The sequence below is a fragment of the Elephantulus edwardii genome, unplaced genomic scaffold (assembly GCF_000299155.1).
Source record: "Elephantulus edwardii isolate Elephantulus edwardi_28Jun2011 unplaced genomic scaffold, EleEdw1.0 scaffold00245, whole genome shotgun sequence".
In the NCBI taxonomy this organism is placed as follows: Eukaryota; Metazoa; Chordata; class Mammalia; order Macroscelidea; family Macroscelididae; genus Elephantulus; species Elephantulus edwardii.
In genome coordinates this window covers 779,061-800,812 of record NW_006399995.1, presented here as the reverse complement: position 1 = coordinate 800,812, position 21,752 = coordinate 779,061, and the positions used below count along the sequence as shown (strand labels likewise).

Sequence of the window (21,752 nt, the reverse complement as noted above, 5' to 3'; positions counted from 1 at the left end):
GAGGCAGTGCAATTGGCACAGGATAGAGCAGGGTTTAGGGCATAGGGTCGCTATGATTCGCAAGCAACTCGATGGCACATAACAACAACAATATGAATATGTAGATTCAGTCTGTACCATGGCCTTGAAGTACCAGATTTCAAAACCTTAAAAGGATGCTCATCATATTAATACCAACTTTATAGCATCTGTTAGATTACTTAGAGCACTTCTATTCCTCCCAGGACTAATGAATACCACTACTCATCTGTAACAGAAGCCTAAGTTCCTTCCTTTCAGCTCCTTTTTACCTGACTCTGGACCACATCTGAGTTAGTAGTCTTACTTTAGTTTTAAAATCAGTTAAATGATCAGCTACTAACTGAAAGGTCATTGATTGAATCTGCCAGCTGATCCATGTCTCCCATGGTCTCCGAACTATTTGGAGACCTGTCCTGCAAAGATTATAGAAAACCTCATGGGGCATTCTGTGTTGCTGAGGGTCCAAAGAATACAAATTGACTCAACCACACACACCACAACTATTGTCAGTACCTTTTCTTAGAAGTTACTGAGAGATTTTATTGACAGAATGTTACATAAAAGGAAACATTTCCTAGCCAAGTGTACTCCAAAGTTGATTTGCCTTTTATTAAAAACTGCTTAATTGGCATGTTGTGACTTCTCATAAGGGTTATATAACAGATTTATTAGCACAATGGCATAGTGCCTTATCATTTACCAAGTGCATGTGTCACTCTAGTTCTTACTCAAAGGATAATTCTAATTACCTTATATATTTTTTCTGTTTTCAGTGCTAAGATAGAATAATTTCATATTAATAAGCTTGATGCCCTTTGAAGTCAGCATTGGAATTCTTTGAAACATACTTTTATATGTGTAATCTTACCTGAAATAGTTAACTTCCACAAGAAGAAACCTAAAATTACATAATTGAGAAATTAAACTTTGTACATAACTTCTTAAATGCACTATTTCCTAAAATTTAGACGGTGCTTTTAATACTGTGTAGCATTTTAGTGTATATTGAAATGTCTATATTTAAAGTTATGTGTGCTTGGTTTAATATGTTTGCATGTTGGTTTTTTCCCTAAAGAAGATATTATTTGCTTATGTAAATAGTATGCTTGCCCTTTTTTCCCCCCCATTTGTCTCAGCAAATTTTTACCTTTTAATTAATATTTACCTCAGGTCAAAATATAACTAAATCAAAATGGATCATAATACAAAATTTTTTATAGTTAATTACTTTGTTTTTTGCTAGGAGTATGCAAAGTTCTCCAGGATTTGCTGCCAATCAGAGAGGTTGGTATTTAACTTTAAACCGTAAACAATCTTCAGAATTACTAATTCTCCCAGAAATATTCATTAATAATATATATATCCTAGACCTATGTTTGCTTCAAAGTACTGTTTTTCCTAATCCAAAGACGTTATCATCATTGCTCTCCTACAGTAATGTCTTTAATTTTCATTCTTTAAATTTAATATTTCTACTTTTGGAGACATATTCACTAGCAATACTACGGAAGTAATATACTGGGTGTAAAATGTGGGTGTCTTTGTTTCTTAAGAAATCACTGGTTAGTGCAATTGATTTTACAAAACAGTTTATAGATTTGACATGTAAACTAATGGGACACAGTACTTGTAAACATCCTAAACTGCTTATTCTGACATGAACTTAATTTTTAAATGCTTATGTGTTTCAGCCAGAACTAGAAATGGAATTGCAGAAATCAAACGGCAGAGAAGGCTTGCCTCCCATGCAGCGCAAGTCAGTTCAGAGTTGCTGACTTTACCGTACATTTCAGGACAGTTCACTACTGCTCCTTTGACAGCTACACAGGTTCGGCCAACTGGCCAAATTACAGCTCCACTGAGGTCAAATTTTGTGGTAGTTAACCATGCACAGACACAAGACACTGTTACTAGTAAGTTTCTTTTTTTTTTTTCTCTCTCTCTCTCTCTATTATTGACACTGATCTAATTTCCTTGGTTGTCAGATTAGATGGTTAGGACAAGTTATATGTCTTACTGAAATTCAGAAGACTAATATCTTTCTCATGTAAAGTGTGTGTGTGTGTGGGGGGGGGGGGGGCACTTTTTAAACTAATAAGAACAGATACTACACTTGATCTTAGCCAAAAGGCCGAGAAGCGATGTGTGTACACTTTTTATCTTGAATATTTTTCTTCGTATGAATAAGAACTGTGAAGGTAAAATAATAACATTATTTCCATGTTCAGCTGTGATCGTTATGACAGGTTTTTTTAATTTTAAAATTTTTATTACAGAAATTTGCATTAATCTTAGTTTTGTACATAATAAGCATACCATAAATATAAACTGAATTTAATATAAAATTATAAACATTTTATGCTGCTTATCAAAATAATTCATATTTACAAAATTATTCCATTTTCTCAGCTTACCTTTTTTTTTTTCCTTCAAATTCAGCTGGAGAAACTTTAAATATTATTTCTGGTCCTCAGGAACGGAAAAATCATGCTAGTCTAATGTCTCCTGCTAGACGCAAAAGGTAAGTGACAAGTTGCTAATAACCTGAATTTTAAAATGAGAATTATGCCAAGATAGATAGTAAGGTAAACTGTGTGGCTGGATTAAGTTCTTTGGGTTATTTACCATTACTTCCATTCGAAAGCTTTCTTTTTCCCTTCTTCCTCACATTTTGTCCTACCTGGAGTGGGATTGACTCCTAAAAGCAGTGACATATTTCAATAGTAATGGGTTGCTTATGTGGTTTTTTTTTTTTGTAGTTAAACACGTAATATGGGTGTATTTTTAAATTTATGTCAGTTCATATTTTTTACATGAAATTTTACCAATTTGTACATGTTTTAAATTCCACAAACACAGTCAACATTATTGAATTAATTATTAGAAATCTTTGTAGAGCTAGCCGTTGAAAATTCTATCCTATTTATCTCATTTATATACCTGATCCATGTTCAAGGGTATTTCAGAAAAGATGAATACTTGTTTAAAAATGTTTTTTTCTGGTTCGAATCCACCAGATGCTCTGCTGGAGAAGGAGGGGCCAGTCTCCTCCTGTACCAGTCAGATCCAATTTGACGGTACACACAAAATAATAAAATAAAAAGAAAATAGTTTTTTCTCATTTTTCAGTTGCCAGATCATGGGAAATTGTTCTCACTGTAGGTTATTTTAATTCACAGACTATCCTCAGCCTCCTTTAGTACAAGCTTTCTCAATTATGGACATGTCATGTAAAACAATAATCAAAATAACATGTGCAGCAGCCTCGACTTTTATTTATAAAGACTATGTATCTAATTCTGCCATTAACGCAGTAATGCAGTTGATTTTACTCCATTTTAAATTAACTCAGAGAGCGAGCTCATCTTACATTAGGTCTCATAGCCAGTGAAAAATAAACCTAGGTGGTTAGTTAATGGCATTAATTAATGGGTTTTTAATCCCAGCTTAGTGTTGCTTTTCTGCCTTTCTTCCCTTAGTTCCTGCCAATAAAAGAGAAAATACTATCGTATCGTGAAAACCTTACTAAAATATTTGTCTCATAACTTCACTTAATGTTATACATATAATCATACCTCATCTTACTGTGCTTTATAGAAACTACATATTTTTTAAACAAATTTCATATTCATGGCAATCTTTTTTTTTTTTTTCAAGTATCCCCATCAAAGCCATTTTTTTCAATAGCATGTGTTCATTTGTGTCATTGTGTCACATTTGTGTGATTCTCATAGTAGTTCAGCCTTTTTCATAGTGCTGTTGTACACTTCCTAGACTAAGTTATGGTGTAACTGTACTAGGCCCCGGGAAGCACAGCAAGTGTGTGTCACCTACTTTATTGTGTTGGTGATCTGGAACCAAGCTCACAGTATCTCTGAGGGGTACCTGTGCTTGTTAAAAGATGAGCTTTTAAATGTGTTTCAGTGACTCTCAAAAGAAAACTATCACACTGACTGGTCCTCATTCAACGATCCGGAATTTCCAGGATCCGAATGCATTTGCAGTAGAAAAAGTAAGTACCATGCCCATACTTGGTAATTTAAACTATTCTTGATTCTAGAAAGAATAATAGGTATGTATGTATGTATGTATAGGAGGGGGGTGATGTGTATGTGAGAGAGGTATACTTATACAAGACTGTAGAGAAATTGCTTTAGGATGAAGACTAGGAATGTATAGCAAAAAAAGAGACTGTCCATTTAAAATAGAAAGCTTATGTGAATGCATGAAATTAAAAAGCACTGTTTGGGCAACGTTAAGTACTTTATTGCTTCTGAATAATGCAGTATAATGGAACATTTAACTAGGATCAGAATGTTTTAAACTTTGTATAATATATGTGAATGATGTCCTAGGAAGAATAAGCCATTAATCATTTAACTATGACCAAAAAGTTTGGCATTTTAAATCCAGATACCTCAGAGCACATGCCTGGCATTCTGTTTCAAAACTTGCAAACTCTATGGGGCCCACTTATTTTGCCTTATTTTTATGGTTATGTTAAAATTAATGGGCCCCATCAATTGACATGATGAATCAGCATCCACTCAATAGTAATTAGCAACAATATTACATGTTAAAGAGTTTAAAACAGAGTTGGTGAAGAATCTGAAGTTCAAACAAAATGCAGTGATATGCAGACATTTTATAGAGAGAGAACCATCTGTACGTTTTATTAAAGTGACTCAGTTTTCATTCGCAACAATCTCACTATGGAATCAGAACTCTCCAGCAGATTTCTCAAGGCTATAAATTACCATGAGAGGAACATCATTTGTGGATTCAAACCGCCAGATAGGCACTAACTTTAGGTTAGGATAGTTGTACCCGTTAAGCCACCAGGGTTCCATTGGTTTATGATAATTGGGCCTTTCTACATAGAGTACTATTCTTTTGCTAATATTAACTTTCCTTTTTTTTTTCTTTTTTTCCCCCCTACCCCAATATTAACTTACTTTTACAGCAAATGGTTATTGAAAATGCACGAGAAAAAATATTAAGTAACAAATCTCTTCAAGAAAAGCTTGCAGAAAATATTAATAAATTTTTGACTAGGTAAGCTATGTTAAAAATGCCTGGTTGCCTTTGTTATTGAAGAATTATGCTTACATTTTTCCTTTGTGTGTTACAGTGACAGCAATATTGTTCAAGTACCTAAAGCAACCGATAACAACCCAGCTGAGCCAGAAACTTCCATTGATGAGCTTCTGGGACTTCAGGTACGAGTAGACTCTGTGTGTGTGCACATATACACCTTTCCTACATGTAGCTAAAACTGATAATTCAGTTTCATTTTAAACCATCAGATGTCAAAAATTATTTAAAACATTCATTTGAGTCATGTAAGATAGAAGGGGGCTTTCCTCTGCTATTCAAATTAATTAGTTCCTGAATAAAACTTGTTGCATAGAGACTAATCAAATAAAATCTGTTTTCTATTATTGAAATGGGAAAATTAACAATAATTCCCAACTTACGTGATAACGTTAATGTTTTTCCAGAAAGCAGTAAAACACATTTTGGTACCCATAAAATATCACAACATGGACTTTTCTAAGTATTTAGAACTTTATGAATAAGTATATCTGTCTGTTGTTAGCAACAGTATTGACAGTCTAAATACAAATCTACACTGCTGTACATTTTTACTGACAATACAAAGGCATTTAAATGTGTGGATCATAGTAAATTATGGCTGATGTTAACACTTAATTATGCGCATGTGAAACCTATGCTTAGCCTAAGAATCTTTTGTCCAAGCAGAGTAAGGGAACAGTGAATGTTTTAAATCAAGAAAGGTGTGCATCAGGGCTATATCCTTTCTCTATGTCTACTTAGTCTACATGAAGAACAGGTTGCTCATAAAGTAGACTTTAGAGGAATGTGGCATCGAGATAAAAAGAAGATTCATCATCAGCCTGTTTATGCATATGATACATAAAACGCGTATATTGGTAAACTCTGCTGTCAAGGACCTTTCCAAAGTGCTAACGAAAAAAGATGTCAATGTAGCTGCTACTATTAGGATTGTTGTTGTTCTTGTTGTATACCATAGAGTCATACCCATAGCTGACCCTCCAGCAGGTTTTCAGAGGCAGTTTCATCGCATGAGAGGAGATTGCCTATCCTCCCATGGAGCAGCTGGTGGCCTCAAACCACATGCCTTCAAGACCACAAAGGAGCTTCTTGCCATTAGGTTACCAGAACTCCATAAAGATATCAGTTTAAAGACTAAGGTGCAGGGGAGCTCTGGTGGCCTAGTGGTAAGGAACTGCAGCTACAATCCCAGAGGCGCACAGTTCGAATCCACCAGATGCTCTGCCAGGGAAGGAGGGACAATCTCCTCCTGTACCAGTCAGATCTGATCTGACGATACACTCACACAAAAATAATTAAAAAATTAAAAAGACTAAGGTGCACTTGATTGAAGCCATGGTCTTTGCAGTTAACATCCTGTACATCAGAGAATTGGACATGGAAGAAGGATAATAAAAGAAGAATCAATGCTTTTTCAGTTCTTGTGTTAAAGAAGAAAGATTACTAAATATCCCTTGGATTGTGAAAAACAAACAGCTATGTCTTGGCGAATGTGCAGCAAGAGTGCCTCTCAGTGGCATGAATGATGACATGTTGTCTCACATGCTTTGGGCTTGTTTTTAGGAGGGACCAGTCCTTGGAAAAAGATTGCATGTTTGGTAAGGTTGAGGATCACCAAAAGAGAGGAAGGCCCTTAACAAGATGGATTGACACAGTGACAGTAGCAGTGGGTTTGAGTATGTCAGAGATGATGAGAACGGTGCAAAATAGGGCAGAGTTCAGATTCATTATTCATAGGATCACTGTGAATTGTAGTTGACTCAGTGGCAGCTCTAACTTCAACAGTAGTAAACATAAAGGGCTTTAGTGGTGTAGTCTGTAGGAAATTGTTTTCTAATCCAGGGGCCCTGCTCTTGTAGCAGTTAAAATACATCAGCCATCTTCAAGGGGAAAAAATCTACAAACTTGAAAACCTGTTAGAGGACCCGCTTTGAATCAAAACTACCTTGCTTACAATGAGTTTTGCTTTCTTTTTCTATCAGATTGATGAGCACGTCCAGGGAAGCATCTCTTATTTGGAATGTGTCAATTGGTATCTCTTCAAATCCTGGGGCTTTAGTTTTTAACAAGTCCTTCAACACAGCTTCAACTTCTTCCTTCATTACTGTTGGCTCTTGATCATATGGTTCTTCTTGAAATATTTCTGTGTTAGCCAGTAATTTTCAGTGCACTGACTGTGTAGTGCAATTTTTAGAGTCTCTTCTGACATCCATTTTGGTTTTTCCTTTCTCTCTGTCTTTGTGATGACTTTTTGCTCTCTCCATGGATGATATCCTTGATGCCATCCCACACAGCTCATCGGGTCTTCAGTCATTGCTGTTCAGTGCTTCAGACTTGTCGTGTTTTGGTTCTTGTAAACGTGTTTTAATTTTCTTCAACCATAGTTTGATTTTGCATATGGGTAATTGATAGTCTGGTCCATACTCAGCACTTAGCCTGGTTTTGTCTATTGCTATTGAGAAAAATAATAGCAAGACAAATTCCTTAATGAAGTTTTAAATAAGTTTCACTAAGATGTAAACTGCCAGTTTGTACAAATAGGTGATATGGTAAGTTTAAAAAAAAAACAACAACAACAAACTTACAAGAGTTTGTGACCTTGATGTAGCCAGGAAATGTTAAGTTAAACTTAATCAGAATGTAACACTTCTCAGTCCCAGAGGTACGCAGTTCAAATCCACCAGAGGCTCTGCTGGAGAAGGAGGGGGCAATCTCCTTCTGTACCAGTCAGATCTGATTTGACGGTACACATAAAAATAATACAAAAAAATTTTTTAAAAAAATAATTCACCAGAATGTAACACTTCTTATTTATTAAAGGTAAGCTTAAACTAAATGAAAAGAGAACCCACAAACTAAAAGGAAAAATTAATATTACATATCCGTGGCCAAAAAAAAAGCTTACATTTAAGGTTTGTATGATAAACTACAAATTAATGAAAAAGAGCTCTCACTTAAAACTGGTAGTCGAAAGATGGAATAATGGTCAGTAAGCATATCAAAAGTTACTCTCTGTTATGTGTCATAAGGGAAGTTCAGGTTAACACTCTGAGATAGGATTTTTCTCTCACCAAACTGGTTGCTCTCTGAAATGTCAGCGGTTAAAATCCACAAGCCACTTAGAGATTTACACCCTCAGAAACCCAATAGGGGGATCACCATAAGTTAGAAATCATGTAGAAGCCATGAATTTGGGAGTTTTGGTTCAAATTAGCTGCTCTCAAGTGTAGAAAGATTAAAAATTTAAACATCTAACACCAACCACCAAATCTTCTCAGATACATGATTCGCTACATTGAAAATGTTAATGCAGGATATAAAATGGTATACTTTTTTAGTTATAAGAGACCAATCTCTAGAATTTCTAGAAAACTTGAATACATACTCAACAGAAAAGCAGACAGTCCAGTTAAAAAGTGGACAGATGACATGAGCACACATTCCACCAAAATCGTTCAGGTGCCCAGTAAACAGGTGAGGAACTGTTTTGGGTCATTAGCTGTTTGCTCGTTCGGAGCTGACTCATAGGTTTTCAGAGGCCGTAAATTGCACAGGAGGAAATTGCGGTCTTTCTCCCCTAAAACAGCTGGTGGTTTAGAGTTGTGAGCTTTCAAGCTGGCAGCACAACTCCCAACCACTAGGACCACCAGAACCCCCTCCTAACTGCTCCCAATGAACTCCTAATTGCTCTCACATAAGCCATTACAGAAATACACGTCCAAACACCAATGAGATACCATCTCCCTCCCCGATGGTGATAGCCAAGTTCAAGACTAAAAACAAGTACTGATTTTAAAAAAAAAAACAAGTACTGATTTTCTGTCAGCTGCATGACTGGAGTTCCTGGTTCCTGAAGCTGAAATTGGACTTCCAGAAGTTTTCTTCGTGCGGAGCATAAAGTGCGGTCCTATTTTGTCTACACCATGTCTTCTTATAAGACTTTCAGGATCAAGAGGTTCCTGGCAAAGAAACAAAAGCAGAACCTTCCGATTCCTCAATGGATTCGAATGAAAACTGGCAATAAAATCAGATACAACTCCAAGAGGAGACATTGGAGAAGAAGCAAGCTGGGTCTCTAAGAAGCCGTGCAGCCTTGATCAACCTACATTCACAAGCATCACACCACGTTAACTGGACCGACATGCTACGTGTCAAGTTTAACATTATGTCACAGTCTGATCATTTTCCCTGGAATGCGTGTTTTTATGCCCCCGTATTTTCAATAAATATATGAAGCCTAAAAAAAAAAAATAAAAACAAGTACTGGTAAGAATTTGCAGAGATTGGAACATCGATACAATCCTGGTGGGACTAGGAAATGTTACAACTATTATGGGAAAGTTTAACACTTAAGAGTTAGAACTAGAAATACCATTTGATCCATTAAACCTACTTGATAAATAAATATCATGTAGAAGTAAGAACTGGGTATGGGGACACATGTTCATTACAGCCCTGTTGACAATAACAAAGATAAAAACAACCTAAATGCTGTCAGCTGGTGAATGGATAAACTATGAACACACAATGGGCTATGAATAATGAAATTATAATGAATTCACAAAACGCCATATAACCCACATGACTTTGGAGAACATTTTGCTGGCTGAAGTCAGTTACTCATATAAGGCAAATATTGTATGATTAAATTCTAAAATCATTACTATAATTATAAAAAGTTAAGGAAACGTTTACACACAGGAATTTTTTCCCCCCAATGATTATCAGGAAGGAGGAGAGAAAGAAAAGTAATAAACCAATCTTCAAACCCCCTGCTTTTGAGTCAATCCTAAGTGGAGAATTTCTTTCCAGAGCTGTAAATGTTAATGGGAGGAGACTCCCTCATCTTTCCGCTGTGCTGTGGAGCAGCTGATGAACTCATCACTGACCTGTCAGTTACGCAGCCTGACACTTGAAGCACTGTTCCACTACAGTGCTTGGTTAACGTGAGAGACTCATTAAGTGAAAGGAAAGGTGATAGCACACTATCATTAACGAAAAGGAAAACATTGAGAAGTGCATAAAGTTACAGACAACAAAGATTTAAAACAAGGAAAAGGTTTTCAGGAGTACACTTTGTCCTCAAACCAGTAGTTAACAGGGAAGTTCTGTGGACACAAGTGAAGAATGTATTTTCTGTATTGAAATCACCTGCTATGGTCATAATTATCTGTTCTCTCTTCAAATCTACTAAGATTTAATTTATGTGTTTTATGGCTCATGCATAGATACTAATTATAATTATGCACTTGCTGGAATTTATTTTAAATTAGTATATTTATAATTAGAAAAAATTCCTCTTTGAAATGCATCTCCCTAGAAAACCATAATTACCAAATAAATGTCTGTCATTATCTTGCTGAGACCAGTCTATACTCTATTTAAGATGGTGCCTTTAGCTCACTGGGGGTTTTTTTCCGCTTCGCAGAATGAAATCCATATGTCTGAAGAAGTTATACAAGATATATTGGAACAGACAGAGTCAGACCCAGCATTTCAGGCACTCTTTGATCTCTTTGACTATGGTAAGGCCCTTTTTAAAAAAAATACAAGAAAAGTTTCTCTAGATTCTTGGTAAGGTAACTTAACCAAAGCGAAGAAGCATTTCCCAGAGCATCTGAAAAGTTTGTTTTCATTAAAGAAAATGTTAAATACTTTGTTATTTTCTCACATTTGCTGTGGATTTATTTTTCTGTTACTGTGCTTTTGCCAATTACAGACCTATTGAGAAATACTAATAGAATACAAAACTTAGTCATTATCCTCAATCTTAGGATCTGGGGCAGGAATTCCCAAAGCATCGTCCTTATACCATCAGTATCTACATTAGCTCAGAACTAGTTAGAAGTTGAGATTCTAGAAGACTCTGTGATTTCTGATTCATGCTAAAGAACTGCAGATCTGATGGAAAAATCTTTGTACTTCCAAATGGCATGTAATCAACATGTTAAAAACATTTGGAGACAAAAAAAAAAAAACATTTAGGAGACCAAAGATAAAACTTACATCCACTTCATCATTGTCTAGCAATATTGGTACTTGTTTTTACTTTGACTATTTAATCCATTATTTTCCTATTCTCTTTTTAATAGGTAAAACAAAGAATAATAAAAATACACCACCTGGCATTTCCAGTCATCACATGGAAACTGATCCCAGTGTAGTGTTAGCAGATGAAGCTAATCTAGCAGTTAAAAGTCCTTTTGAAACAGAAGTATCCGGTAAGAATTTGTGCTTTGTTTTGTTTTTTGTTTGTTTGTTTGTTTGTTTATTATTTTTGTGTGCGTGTACCGTCAAATCAGATCTGACTGGTACAGGAGGAGATTGCCCCTCCTTCCCCGGCAGAGCATCTGGTGGATTCGAACCGTGCGCCTCTGGGATTGTAGTTGCAGCTTCTTGCCACTAGGCCACCAGAGCTCCCCTGAATTTGTGTTTTTTAAAATATCTTTAGTCCAATTTTTTTTTTTTTTTAATTTTTTTTATTATTTCTGTGTGAGTGTACCGTCAAATCAGATCTGACTGGTATAGGAGGAGATTGTCCCTCCTTCCCCAGCAGAGTATCTGGTGGATTTGAACCGTGCGCCTCAGGGATTGTAGTTGCAGCTCCTTACCACTAGGCCACCAGAGCTCCCCTTTGTCCAAATCTTAATTTGTTGTGTGTTATGTTGTTTTTTTTTTATCAAAATTTGAAAGAAAAATATTTGGTTTAGAAGTTGTTCAAATTAGAAGGAATAGGAAAGGTACAAGAACTCTGATGGCCTAGTGGCATGAAGCCACACTGCAGTCTAGTAGGCATGTGGTTCGAGGCCACCACCTGCTCCACAGTCAGTCTCCCGACTTATTAAGCCTGCAGGAGAGACCGCTATGGGTTGGTTCCAACTCTGGTACATAACAGCAGGCAAGGTACAATGAATTTTAGCTGAGATTGTGGATAAAAAAGTAATTCATTAATTATATGACATATAATGTATATGAATGATTATATGAAACAGTGTATATTAATGCTTGTACAAAAACCAACTTTTAAAATGGTTTTTGTTCCATTTCATCTGTAAGAATATAAACACCACCACCACCCGCCCAAAAAACCCCAGCACCGTCTAGATAACTCTGACTCATGCTGACCTTCCATCAGGTTTTCATAGCCATATCTTCTTGGGAGAAGACTGCCTTGTCTTTCTCCCACTGTGCAGCTGAGAGTCAAAGAGACCAGCACTTAACCTGTGCTCCAGGGTTTCTGTAAGATTGCAGAGGATGAATCTAGAGAAGTGGTAAAACTTGAAAAGTCAGCAGTTTCAGAAAAAAATTGGATGTTTAGAGGCAGTATTTTTACATATTGGCAAATACTTGGTACTCATTGCTTTTTTCCCTTCATGTGTCAGTTGTTTTCCAATAAATTTGGGAAACAGCACGAATTTATAAAGGTATCAATAATTAGTAAAGTTCCTTTATATTTAAAAATGAGATGTAGGGTTTGTCATACTTTCAGATATGTCAAATATTTAGTTCCTTGATAAAGTATGTTTTACAGTAAAGATAGCTACTTAAGCTATTAACCATGCCTGCCCTCTCTCTTCTATCTCATCTTACAGACCCTCAGTCGGGGCAGCCCCCGTTCTGTACTTCTTATCCAAATGAAGAAGCACCAGATTTGAAGAATGCCAGCAACCATGATGAGCTTAGACAGGACACCCAAGAACATTTTTCCCAAATAAGCTCTAACATCCCAAAAAAGACCTTTAAAGCAATGGTACCTATTGAACAGAAGTGTAACCTTGACATTACCTTTGATTCTGTGCCTAATTTGACTGACTTTAACCAAAGAGGAAATTCCGATGCTATATGTAACCACCATTGTGCTGAAATCTACACCAGTCAAATGTCCACTGAAACGGAAATGGCTATGGACGTTGGAAAGAATTCTTTACCTGCGAGTGTGTCAAATGAATCACAGTTACAGCCTGATCCAGCTACTGCTCTACCAATACCTGCATTTATTTCCCTTGGTAGTGAAATAGACCATGAAAACTTAATTCTCTCTGGTAAAAGTTCACAACTTTTATCCCAGAATGTTTCATTAACTGGAAAACCATCTAAAAAAAGTCAGGGTGAAAGTTCTAATGATACAGTAAGACCTAAGAATAATGTTCATGGTTCCAAGTCACCAGAGGCTAGTGAAATTCACCAGGAAAAAATTGAAATTAATAATTTATTACCAGTTGCTTCACAACAACTTTCAGATAGCCAAGATAAATCTTTACTACAAACTAAAATAATCCCTGTTTCTGTTGAAAATTCATGTTTAAATGTATCGAAACAACCAGTAGACATTTGTCATGGAGATTCAGTCACTTCAGTTAAACAACCAACTCCTAATTCACCACCTGATGAATTAACACAGATCGAAAATGAAACTCAGCCTGCAAAGTCTGAGAAAGCTGCTTTGGATTCACAAGCACCTTCATCTTCTGCAAAAGAAGACGGAGATACTATTTTTCTCTCTTTGGGGGAAAATAATAACTGTGTGGAAGTGGCTTTGATGCCTCCAGAGGGTAATGCCATAGAAGACAGTCTTCCTTCAGAGCCTGTGTGTTCCTCAGTGGGAGAGTGTAACCCTGAGTCTCAAAATGCTGACGATAAGCCTTCTAGGGACAGCTCAGCAGAGGTAGATGCATCAAATATTATTTCTCTCAAAATTATCATCAGCGATGATTCATTTGTTTCTTCAGATGCTGAATTAAACAGTGCTGTTTCTAGTATCGGTGGAGAAAACTTGCCAACTATAATTTTGTCTTCCACTAAAACATCTGCCAAAAATGCAGAATTAGTTAAATCCTTGTCTTCTGAAGAAACTGTAGGTGCCGTTGTGTCTACTGAAGGAGTTGGAAATCCAGTCTCAGCAGAACAGAGTCTTCCAGCATTCAAACCCGAAGAGTCTGTAGTGACCAACACTCAGAGTGAAGACAGCATTACTGCTTCAGCCGTTACACCGTGTGTTTCCAAGGATGGAGGATTCATACAGTTGATGCCAGCTACAACCACAACTTTTGGCAGTTCAAATAACATTCTCATAGCCACTTGTGTGACTGACCCGACAGCCTTGGGAACTGCTGTCAGTCAGTCTAATGTGGTGATGTTGCCTGGGAGTTCTGCACCTATCCCTGCTCAGCCTGCAGCAACTCAGTTACAGACTCCTCCGCGCTCAAACAGTGTGTTTGCTGTCAACCAGGCTGTCTCACCAAACTTTTCGCAAGGTAACTTTAGGAACATATTCTGGAATGGGATGGGAATTCTCTTGAGTGTGGACTAAAGGGATAGGAGGAAAAGTCACAGGTAGACAATATGAGAAGCAGTATTCTGAAATTGATGAGCAGCAATCTTCTAACTCTGACTCATTTTTTCCATCATCATACCTATTTTAATCTCTTGGTTAGATGTAAATTTCTTTAGTTTAATACATTACTTTTTCATCAATTCTTTTCTTAACACACATATTAATATGCAACTAAAAGACAAGAGGGGAAGACTAGCTAATAAGGTTTGTGCCTATTGAACCCAATATTATAGAGTAGTTTTCAAAATACCTACCTACTATGGTCTCAGTTTTCAACGAGTTAACTAATTTCTCCTTGTCTTCCACCTTCCATGAGTGGTCCCTGTCTTTAGAACCTTTCGTTCCTAGACAGTCTTGCAGCATTTTTGGTTTTTTTTAATTTTTTTTAAATTTTATTTTATTATTTTTGTGTGCGTGTACCGTCAAATCAGATCTGACTGGTACAGGAGGAGATTGTCCCTCCTTACCCGGCAGAGCATCTGGTGGATTCAAACCGTTCACCTCTGGGATTGTAGTTGCAGATCCTTGCCACTAGGCCACCAGAGCTCCCCAAGACACAGCATTTATTATATACAACTATATGCTATTTAGCGATTGATTATCTATCCTTGTTGGTCATTCTTGATTATAAGTTACTTGAGGACAGAGTTTATGTCACACTGTACATTTCCAGATTTTAAAATACAAAGGAGAGGTCAGAAGTGGTTGAGAATGTGGAACTTGAACTGAAGCCTAGAGAAATAAGGTAGGATTTGAAGTAAAAGGAAGCACACAAAGTTAGTTAATTTAGAAACCAAGCAGGGTGTGTAGCAAAGTGAAAAGATCAATCTGACAGAAGTTAGAATGGGCCTAACTGCAGCCACGTATTATGTTGTTGTTGTTGTACTTCTTGTTGTTACATGCTAGTCAAGTTGACTATGACTTAGGGAACCTGTGAACAGTAGCTCTGAACCTTGCCCTGTCCTAAACCAGCCTTATCATCTCTGACACACTTGAATCCATTGTTAATCTCTCTGTCAGTCCATATCCTGATGATTTTCTAGGCGGTGTAAATTTCCTTACAAAGTTTTACTTAGTATTGAATAAACGTTTAAAATCATAGGTAGATCATAGACCACCAGTATTGAAATACTGGTTAAGAGGTTATGCGCATGGAGCTCTGGTGGCCTAGTGGCAAGAAGCTGTGCTGCAATCCCAAGTTTTTAATGCAGTTTGAATCCACCAGATGATCTGCTGGAGAAGGAGAGGCAATCTTCTGTGCCAGTCAGATTCAATTTCATGGTACATGCACACAAAAAAAATACTAAAAAAACAAACAGACATGGGGGGGGAAGGTTATGAGCATAAGGGAAGTGGAAAGTTCTAAGTGATATAAAAGAAACATGCCTTGGGAAGATAATACTTTTTTCAATTTTTTTAAAACTGTTTTGTTAAAAAAAAAAACAACTTTAAAACACTCTTGACACCAGCAGCCAGAAAATTAAAAGACGTATTGTGATGAGAAAGTCTGCTATTAGGGACCTTTCTAGAGTATTGAAGACCGGTGGTGTCACTCTGGAGACTAAGATGTACTTAATACACAGGCCATGGTCTTTGCAGTCACTTGCTTTGCATCAGAGAGTTGGACAATGACTAGGGAGGATAGGAGAATTGATGCCTTTGATCTGTGGTGTTGGAGAAGAGTACTGAATGTAAAATGGACTGCTAAGAAAGCAAACAGATTCATCCTGGAGAAGGTTAAACCAGGCTACTCCTTGGAGGCAAGGATTCTAGGGCTTCGTCTTGACGTACTTTGGACATGTTGTAAGGAGAGACAGGTCCTTGGAGAGAGACATCATGCTTAGGAGGGTGGAGGGAAGGCGCAGGAGAGGAAGGCCCTCTATGAGGTTGATTGATTCAGTGACTGGGGTAATCAGAGTGGGTGTATCAGAGACAGTGTGATTGGCACAGGACAGAGCAGAGTTTAGGGCTGTTGTACAAAGGGTTGCTATGAGTCACAAGCGACTCAATGACACATAACAGCAAGGCTCAGATGTATACCCTTCATGAATTTCTAGTGCGCTCCACTCCTTGTAGAGGAGGCAAAATTCTAAAAAAGGTCTTCTGGCTGTACAGTCTTGCTTACCATGTTCCCTGAGACTGATTTCTGTGATTTACTCAGATTAGGAGACATACTGCATTGGGGAAAATCTGCAGTCAGGGATCTCTCCACATTGTTTAGAAACAATGTCAGTTTGAAGACTTGAGGTGTGCCTGATTGAGGGGATGGTCTTTTCCTTCACTTGCTGTGCATCTAAGAGCTAGATTGTGAATAAGATGACAGAAAAAGCCTTTAAGTTATGATGTTGGAGAAAAGGACTGGATATCCCACAGACTGCCAACAGAATCAACAAGACAGATCTTAGAGAAGGTGCAGCCAGAGTACTCCTTATAAGCAAAGATGACCTAGCTTCAGCTCACATACTTAGGGTGTATTATTAGAAGAGACTGTTTCTTGAAGAGGGACTTCATCCTTAGAAAGGTGTAGGTTCAGAAAAAAAGAAGAAAACCCTCAACCAGACAGTTTAACCCTGTGACAGCTGCAGTGCACTCAAGTCTGTCAGATTGTGAGTATAGGACAGTTTTGAGATATGTTGTTTATAAGGTCTCTAAATCATACTCGACTAGATGGCATAGCTTTTAATGATAAACAGCAAATGCTGTGACAAGACCACCTTAACTTTAAGTGTGACCATCTTTTGTTAGCCTGGATGTTGTTTCTAAAGCACTATTAATTTTTTTTTAAGTAGATTACTAGAGAAAAGGATTATAATTTTGTATCATTTATTTTAACATAATTTCTTTGATATTTTATGTTTACAAGAGTAAATCTTACTTATTGAGACCTTTTGGTGTGTTTTGGGTTTTTTTAAGGATCTGCTATCATAATTGCTTCTCCAGTTCAGCCAGTACTACAAGGAATGGTGGGAATGATCCCTGTATCCGTAGTTGGACAAAGTGGAAGTACTTTTTCTGCTCCACCTCGGCAGGTAAGATTTATAACTGAAAGTGTGGCAGTACAGCTTTCCAAGTGGTATAATAAAACCTTTTTCTCGTCTAGGTACTTCCTATGCCTTTGGCAGCGCCTGTGTGCAGTAGAAGTATTCCTCAATTCTCCGTCACTCCAAAACCCCAGAAAACTCCAGGGTTAAGAAGCAAGGCTTGTACAGGTACATTTTTAAGTTGGTCATTGTCAGCTTTTTATGGCCGTGTATTTCAGTATGCAGTTCTCATTACTCAACTAAAAATATTCAGTACTAAAATATTTTCTTTATATTCTGTATCTCAGTATTTTCCACTTAGGAGGGGAACCTGTGTCATTCTTTGTAAGTGGTCCTCCTAGAGTTTGTGTAAAGTTGTTTCTGACAAGAGGTGTCACAAGGCAGCTACCTCTGTTGTTGGAGAACTAGCTCTGACTCTGAGAAAGTTGTCTGTCCTTAAGTCCTTTACCTTTTGCCTACAGTCTAAGGTTTGTCATTTGAAGTGGGTAAAGACACGTGTGCCAAGGGCAAGGACAACACTGATATGAATGGTTTACTCCACAATAAGGAGTAACTTTTCTGTAAAACGCTGGTCTGTCTGATACGTCTCTAAATCTGAACATTCAGATTCACACCGACTAGGAAAAAGGATTGGCCATCCACTTCTGAAATAGCAGGCCTCCGAAAACCCTATGTACAACATATATATCTATATGTAGATAACAGAAAAGGCAACTGAGGTTGAGCTTTCAGGTATGGAAATACAAAGGAAGAGGAACAGTTGTAAGCAGACACTAGTGATTGGGACATGGAATGTAAGAACCATGAATGTAGGATATTAGATATTGTTAAGGAAGAAATAAAACGCATAAATATTGAAATACTAGGCATTGGAGAGATGAGATGGACTGGCATGGGGTATTTTGAGTCGGATGATCATATGATATATTACTGTGGAGATGAAAAGGTGAGAAAAAATGGAGTTGCTTTCATAGTTAAGAAAGCCATTGCCAGATCCATCTTGAAGTACAATATTGTGAGTGACAGGATAATATCCCTACGCATACAAGGAAGGCCAGTGAATACCACTATCATTCAGATATATGAACCAACAACCAGAGCCAAGGAAGAGGAAATAGAAGATTTTTACTAACTTTTACAGTCGGAGATCAATCGAACATGCAATCAAAATGCATTGATGATAATGGGTGACTGGAATGCAAAAGTTGGGAACAGAGAGGAAGATTCAGTAGTTGGAAAACATGGATTCGATAACAGATATGGAGCTGGAGAGAGGATGATTGAATTTTGCACAATCAATGACTTATTCTTTGCAAGTACATTTTTTAAGAGACAAATGCAGGTTATATACATGGATTTCACCAGATGTTATGCATAGGAATCAGACTGAAAGAACCGCTGGAGAAGCTCAATATCAGCTGTTAAAACTAGGCCAGGAGCTGATTGTGGAACAGACCAGCAAGTACTCATATGGAATTTCGAGCTGAAGCTGAGGAAAATTAAACCAAGTCCACGGGCACCAAAATATGATTTTAAGTCTATCCACCTGAATTGCAGAACCATCTCAGGAACAGGTTTGAGGCCTTGAACACTGATGAGTAAAGACCAGATGAGTTGTGGGAGGGTATCAAGAGTATCATCCAGGAAGAATGCAAACAGTCATTGCAAAGATGGGAGAGGAAGAGAACAAAATGGATGTCAGAAGAGACTCTGAAAATTGCACTGGAGCACAGAGAAGCCAAAGCACAAGGAAGAATTCAAGACACTAAAGAGTTGAATAGAAGATTTCAAAAGGCAGCATGGGATGACAAAGTAAAATATTACGATGAAATGTGCAAGGAGTTGGAGTCAGAAAATCAAAAGGGCCGAACTCGCTCAGCATTTCTTATGCTCAAGGAACTGAAGAACAAATTCAAACCTCGAGTTGCTATATAATCAAGGATGCTTTAGACAGAATATTAAATGATCCAGAAAGTATTAAAAGAAGATGGAAGGAATATACTGAGTCACTGTATCGAAAGGAATTGGAAGACACAGAAGAATTTCATGAAACAAGATATGAGCAAGAGCCTATGGTGATGAAGGAAGAAGTTCAGGCTGCTTTGAAGGAAATAGCAAAAAATAAGGCCCCAGGAATAGATGGTATACCAATTGACATATTTCAGCTAACAGATGCTGCCCTAGATGTGCTCACCAAGTTGTGCCAAGAAATCTGGAGAACAACCACTTGGCCAGCTGACTGATTGGAAGAGATCTATATTTGTTCCCATCCCAAAGAACGGTGACCGAACAGAGTATGGAAACTATAGAACAATCTCATTGATTTCACATGCAAGCAAGATTCTACTGAAGATTATCCAAAAATGACTGGAACATCACATCAGCAGAGAACTGCCAGAAGTCGGGTTCAATGTCAAGAAGACAAAGATTCTCCCCACTGGACCAGTTGGCAGCATCAGGATGGATGGTGAAGAGACAGATTGTTCACAGCTTTAGTTTGCTTGGCTCCACAGTCAACACTCTCGGCACCAGTAGCCAAGAAATTAAAAGACGTATTGCCATGGGAAAGTCTGCTGTTAGGGACCTCTCCAAAGTACTGAAGAGCAATGGTGTCTCTCTGGAGACTAAGGTGCGTCTGATACAGGCCATGGTCTTTGCTATCACTTGTTATGCATCAGAGAGTTGGATAATGACTAAGGAGGATAGAAGGAGAATTGATGCCTTAGAGCTGTGGTGCTGGAGAAGAGTATTGAGGGTACCACGGACTGCTAGGAAAACAAACAGATTCATCCTGGAGAGGGTCAAACTGGGTTCCCCCTTGGAGGCAAGGATTTTGAGGCTCTGTCTAACATATTTTGGACATGATTTAAGGAGGGACCAGTCCTTGGAGAAGGACATCATGCTTGGGAATGTGGAGGGACAGCACAGGAGGGAAAGGCCCTCTATGAGGTAGATTGATTCAGTGATTAGGGTAATCGTGATGGGTGTATCGGAGACGGTGCGACTGGCAGAGGACAGATCAGAGTTTAGGGCTGTTGTACATAGGGATGCTATGAGTCGCAAGTGACTCGACAGCACATAACAAGAGTAACATAGTCCATGTTTTTCCAAGTAATTTTAAAATTATTGAGAAAATGCCATCCTATACTTTCTAGCATTGTCACATACTAATGTATATATGAATTACCTTGGAATTCTGTGAAACTCATTCCCTCAAGTCAAATTCTGAAGCTATAAGATACTTTTCCAAACCAACTCATTGTCAGCAGAAACTCTGTGCCGCCTTAGCAAAAACCCCCTGTTCCTCTTCTTCAACCCTTTGGTAACCACTAATAGTCTTTGGGTTTTATATTTTGTCTGTAGTATTGTCCTTTGTAACTGACTTCATTCTCTCAGCAAAATGTTTCCTGACTTCATCCGTGCTTCACCCTTCATCAGAATTTCATTTCCCTTTCCGCCCTAGAAGCACTCTGTTTGGTTTCCCCATCATCTATTGATGGACAGTCGAGATGTTGCCAGCTTTTAGCTGTGGTGAAAAACGCCACAGTGAACACTGGTGCACAGACTTTTGTTCACACTGCATCCCTCACTTGTTCTGTGTGCATACCCAGGATTGGGATTGCTGGGTCATTTTGAGGAAGAGTGAAACTGTTTCCAAGGTTACTGTAACTTTTTTTTTTTTTTTACATCTCCACAGTGATGGGTTCCAGTTTCTCTGCAACCTTGTCTAGACTTGTGTTTTTAGGTGGTTATTTGGGATTGTTTTAATGATTGCCGTTCTAATAATGAATGAAATGGTATCACCTTGTAGTTTGAGTGTCTCTGATGTCTGAGGGGCCCTAGTGGTACTGTGCATTACAGGTTGAAATGCTGCCCTAAACATCAGCAGTTCCAATCGACCAGCCACTTCTTAGGAGAAATTTGGGCGATCTCCTCTAGTAAAGATTTATAACACTGAAAACCCAGTTGAGGGTCTCCATGTATCAAAATCAACTTGATGCCAATGAATTTGGGTTTTTTGTTTCAGATTTTATTGTTTTCTGGGGGTTTTTTTGTACTGACTAACTTGCCTAAAAGTCACAGATGTCTTCCTAATAATTGCCATCTGCATTTACCATTTTCTGTTCTGACCTTTCCTTTTCTTTGAGAATTAATACTTTGAGTACGAGGGTAGAGAGAATAGTGCAACAATGAATGAGTGGAAGCCCAAAATCTCTGTAAATGTTTATGAAAATTAATAAAATATAATTATAGAAAAA

At 37.7% G+C, this 21,752-nt stretch overlaps 1 protein-coding gene across 1 annotated transcript in view; it reads left to right on the top strand.

Annotated features, from left to right (window-relative positions):
- Window positions 1-21,752, top strand: part of NPAT (nuclear protein, ataxia-telangiectasia locus) — a 70,741-nt gene that overhangs the window by 42,336 nt on the left and 6,653 nt on the right. Inside the window, exons 5-15 of the mRNA XM_006899064.1 lie at window positions 1,265-1,305; window positions 1,713-1,934; window positions 2,461-2,542; window positions 3,946-4,033; window positions 4,985-5,076; window positions 5,153-5,240; window positions 10,547-10,643; window positions 11,211-11,339; window positions 12,711-14,372; window positions 17,366-17,481; window positions 17,553-17,661. Coding sequence (XP_006899126.1) covers window positions 1,265-1,305; window positions 1,713-1,934; window positions 2,461-2,542; window positions 3,946-4,033; window positions 4,985-5,076; window positions 5,153-5,240; window positions 10,547-10,643; window positions 11,211-11,339; window positions 12,711-14,372; window positions 17,366-17,481; window positions 17,553-17,661 — 2,726 coding nt within the window. The remainder of the gene's footprint in view (window positions 1-1,264; window positions 1,306-1,712; window positions 1,935-2,460; window positions 2,543-3,945; window positions 4,034-4,984; window positions 5,077-5,152; window positions 5,241-10,546; window positions 10,644-11,210; window positions 11,340-12,710; window positions 14,373-17,365; window positions 17,482-17,552; window positions 17,662-21,752) is intronic.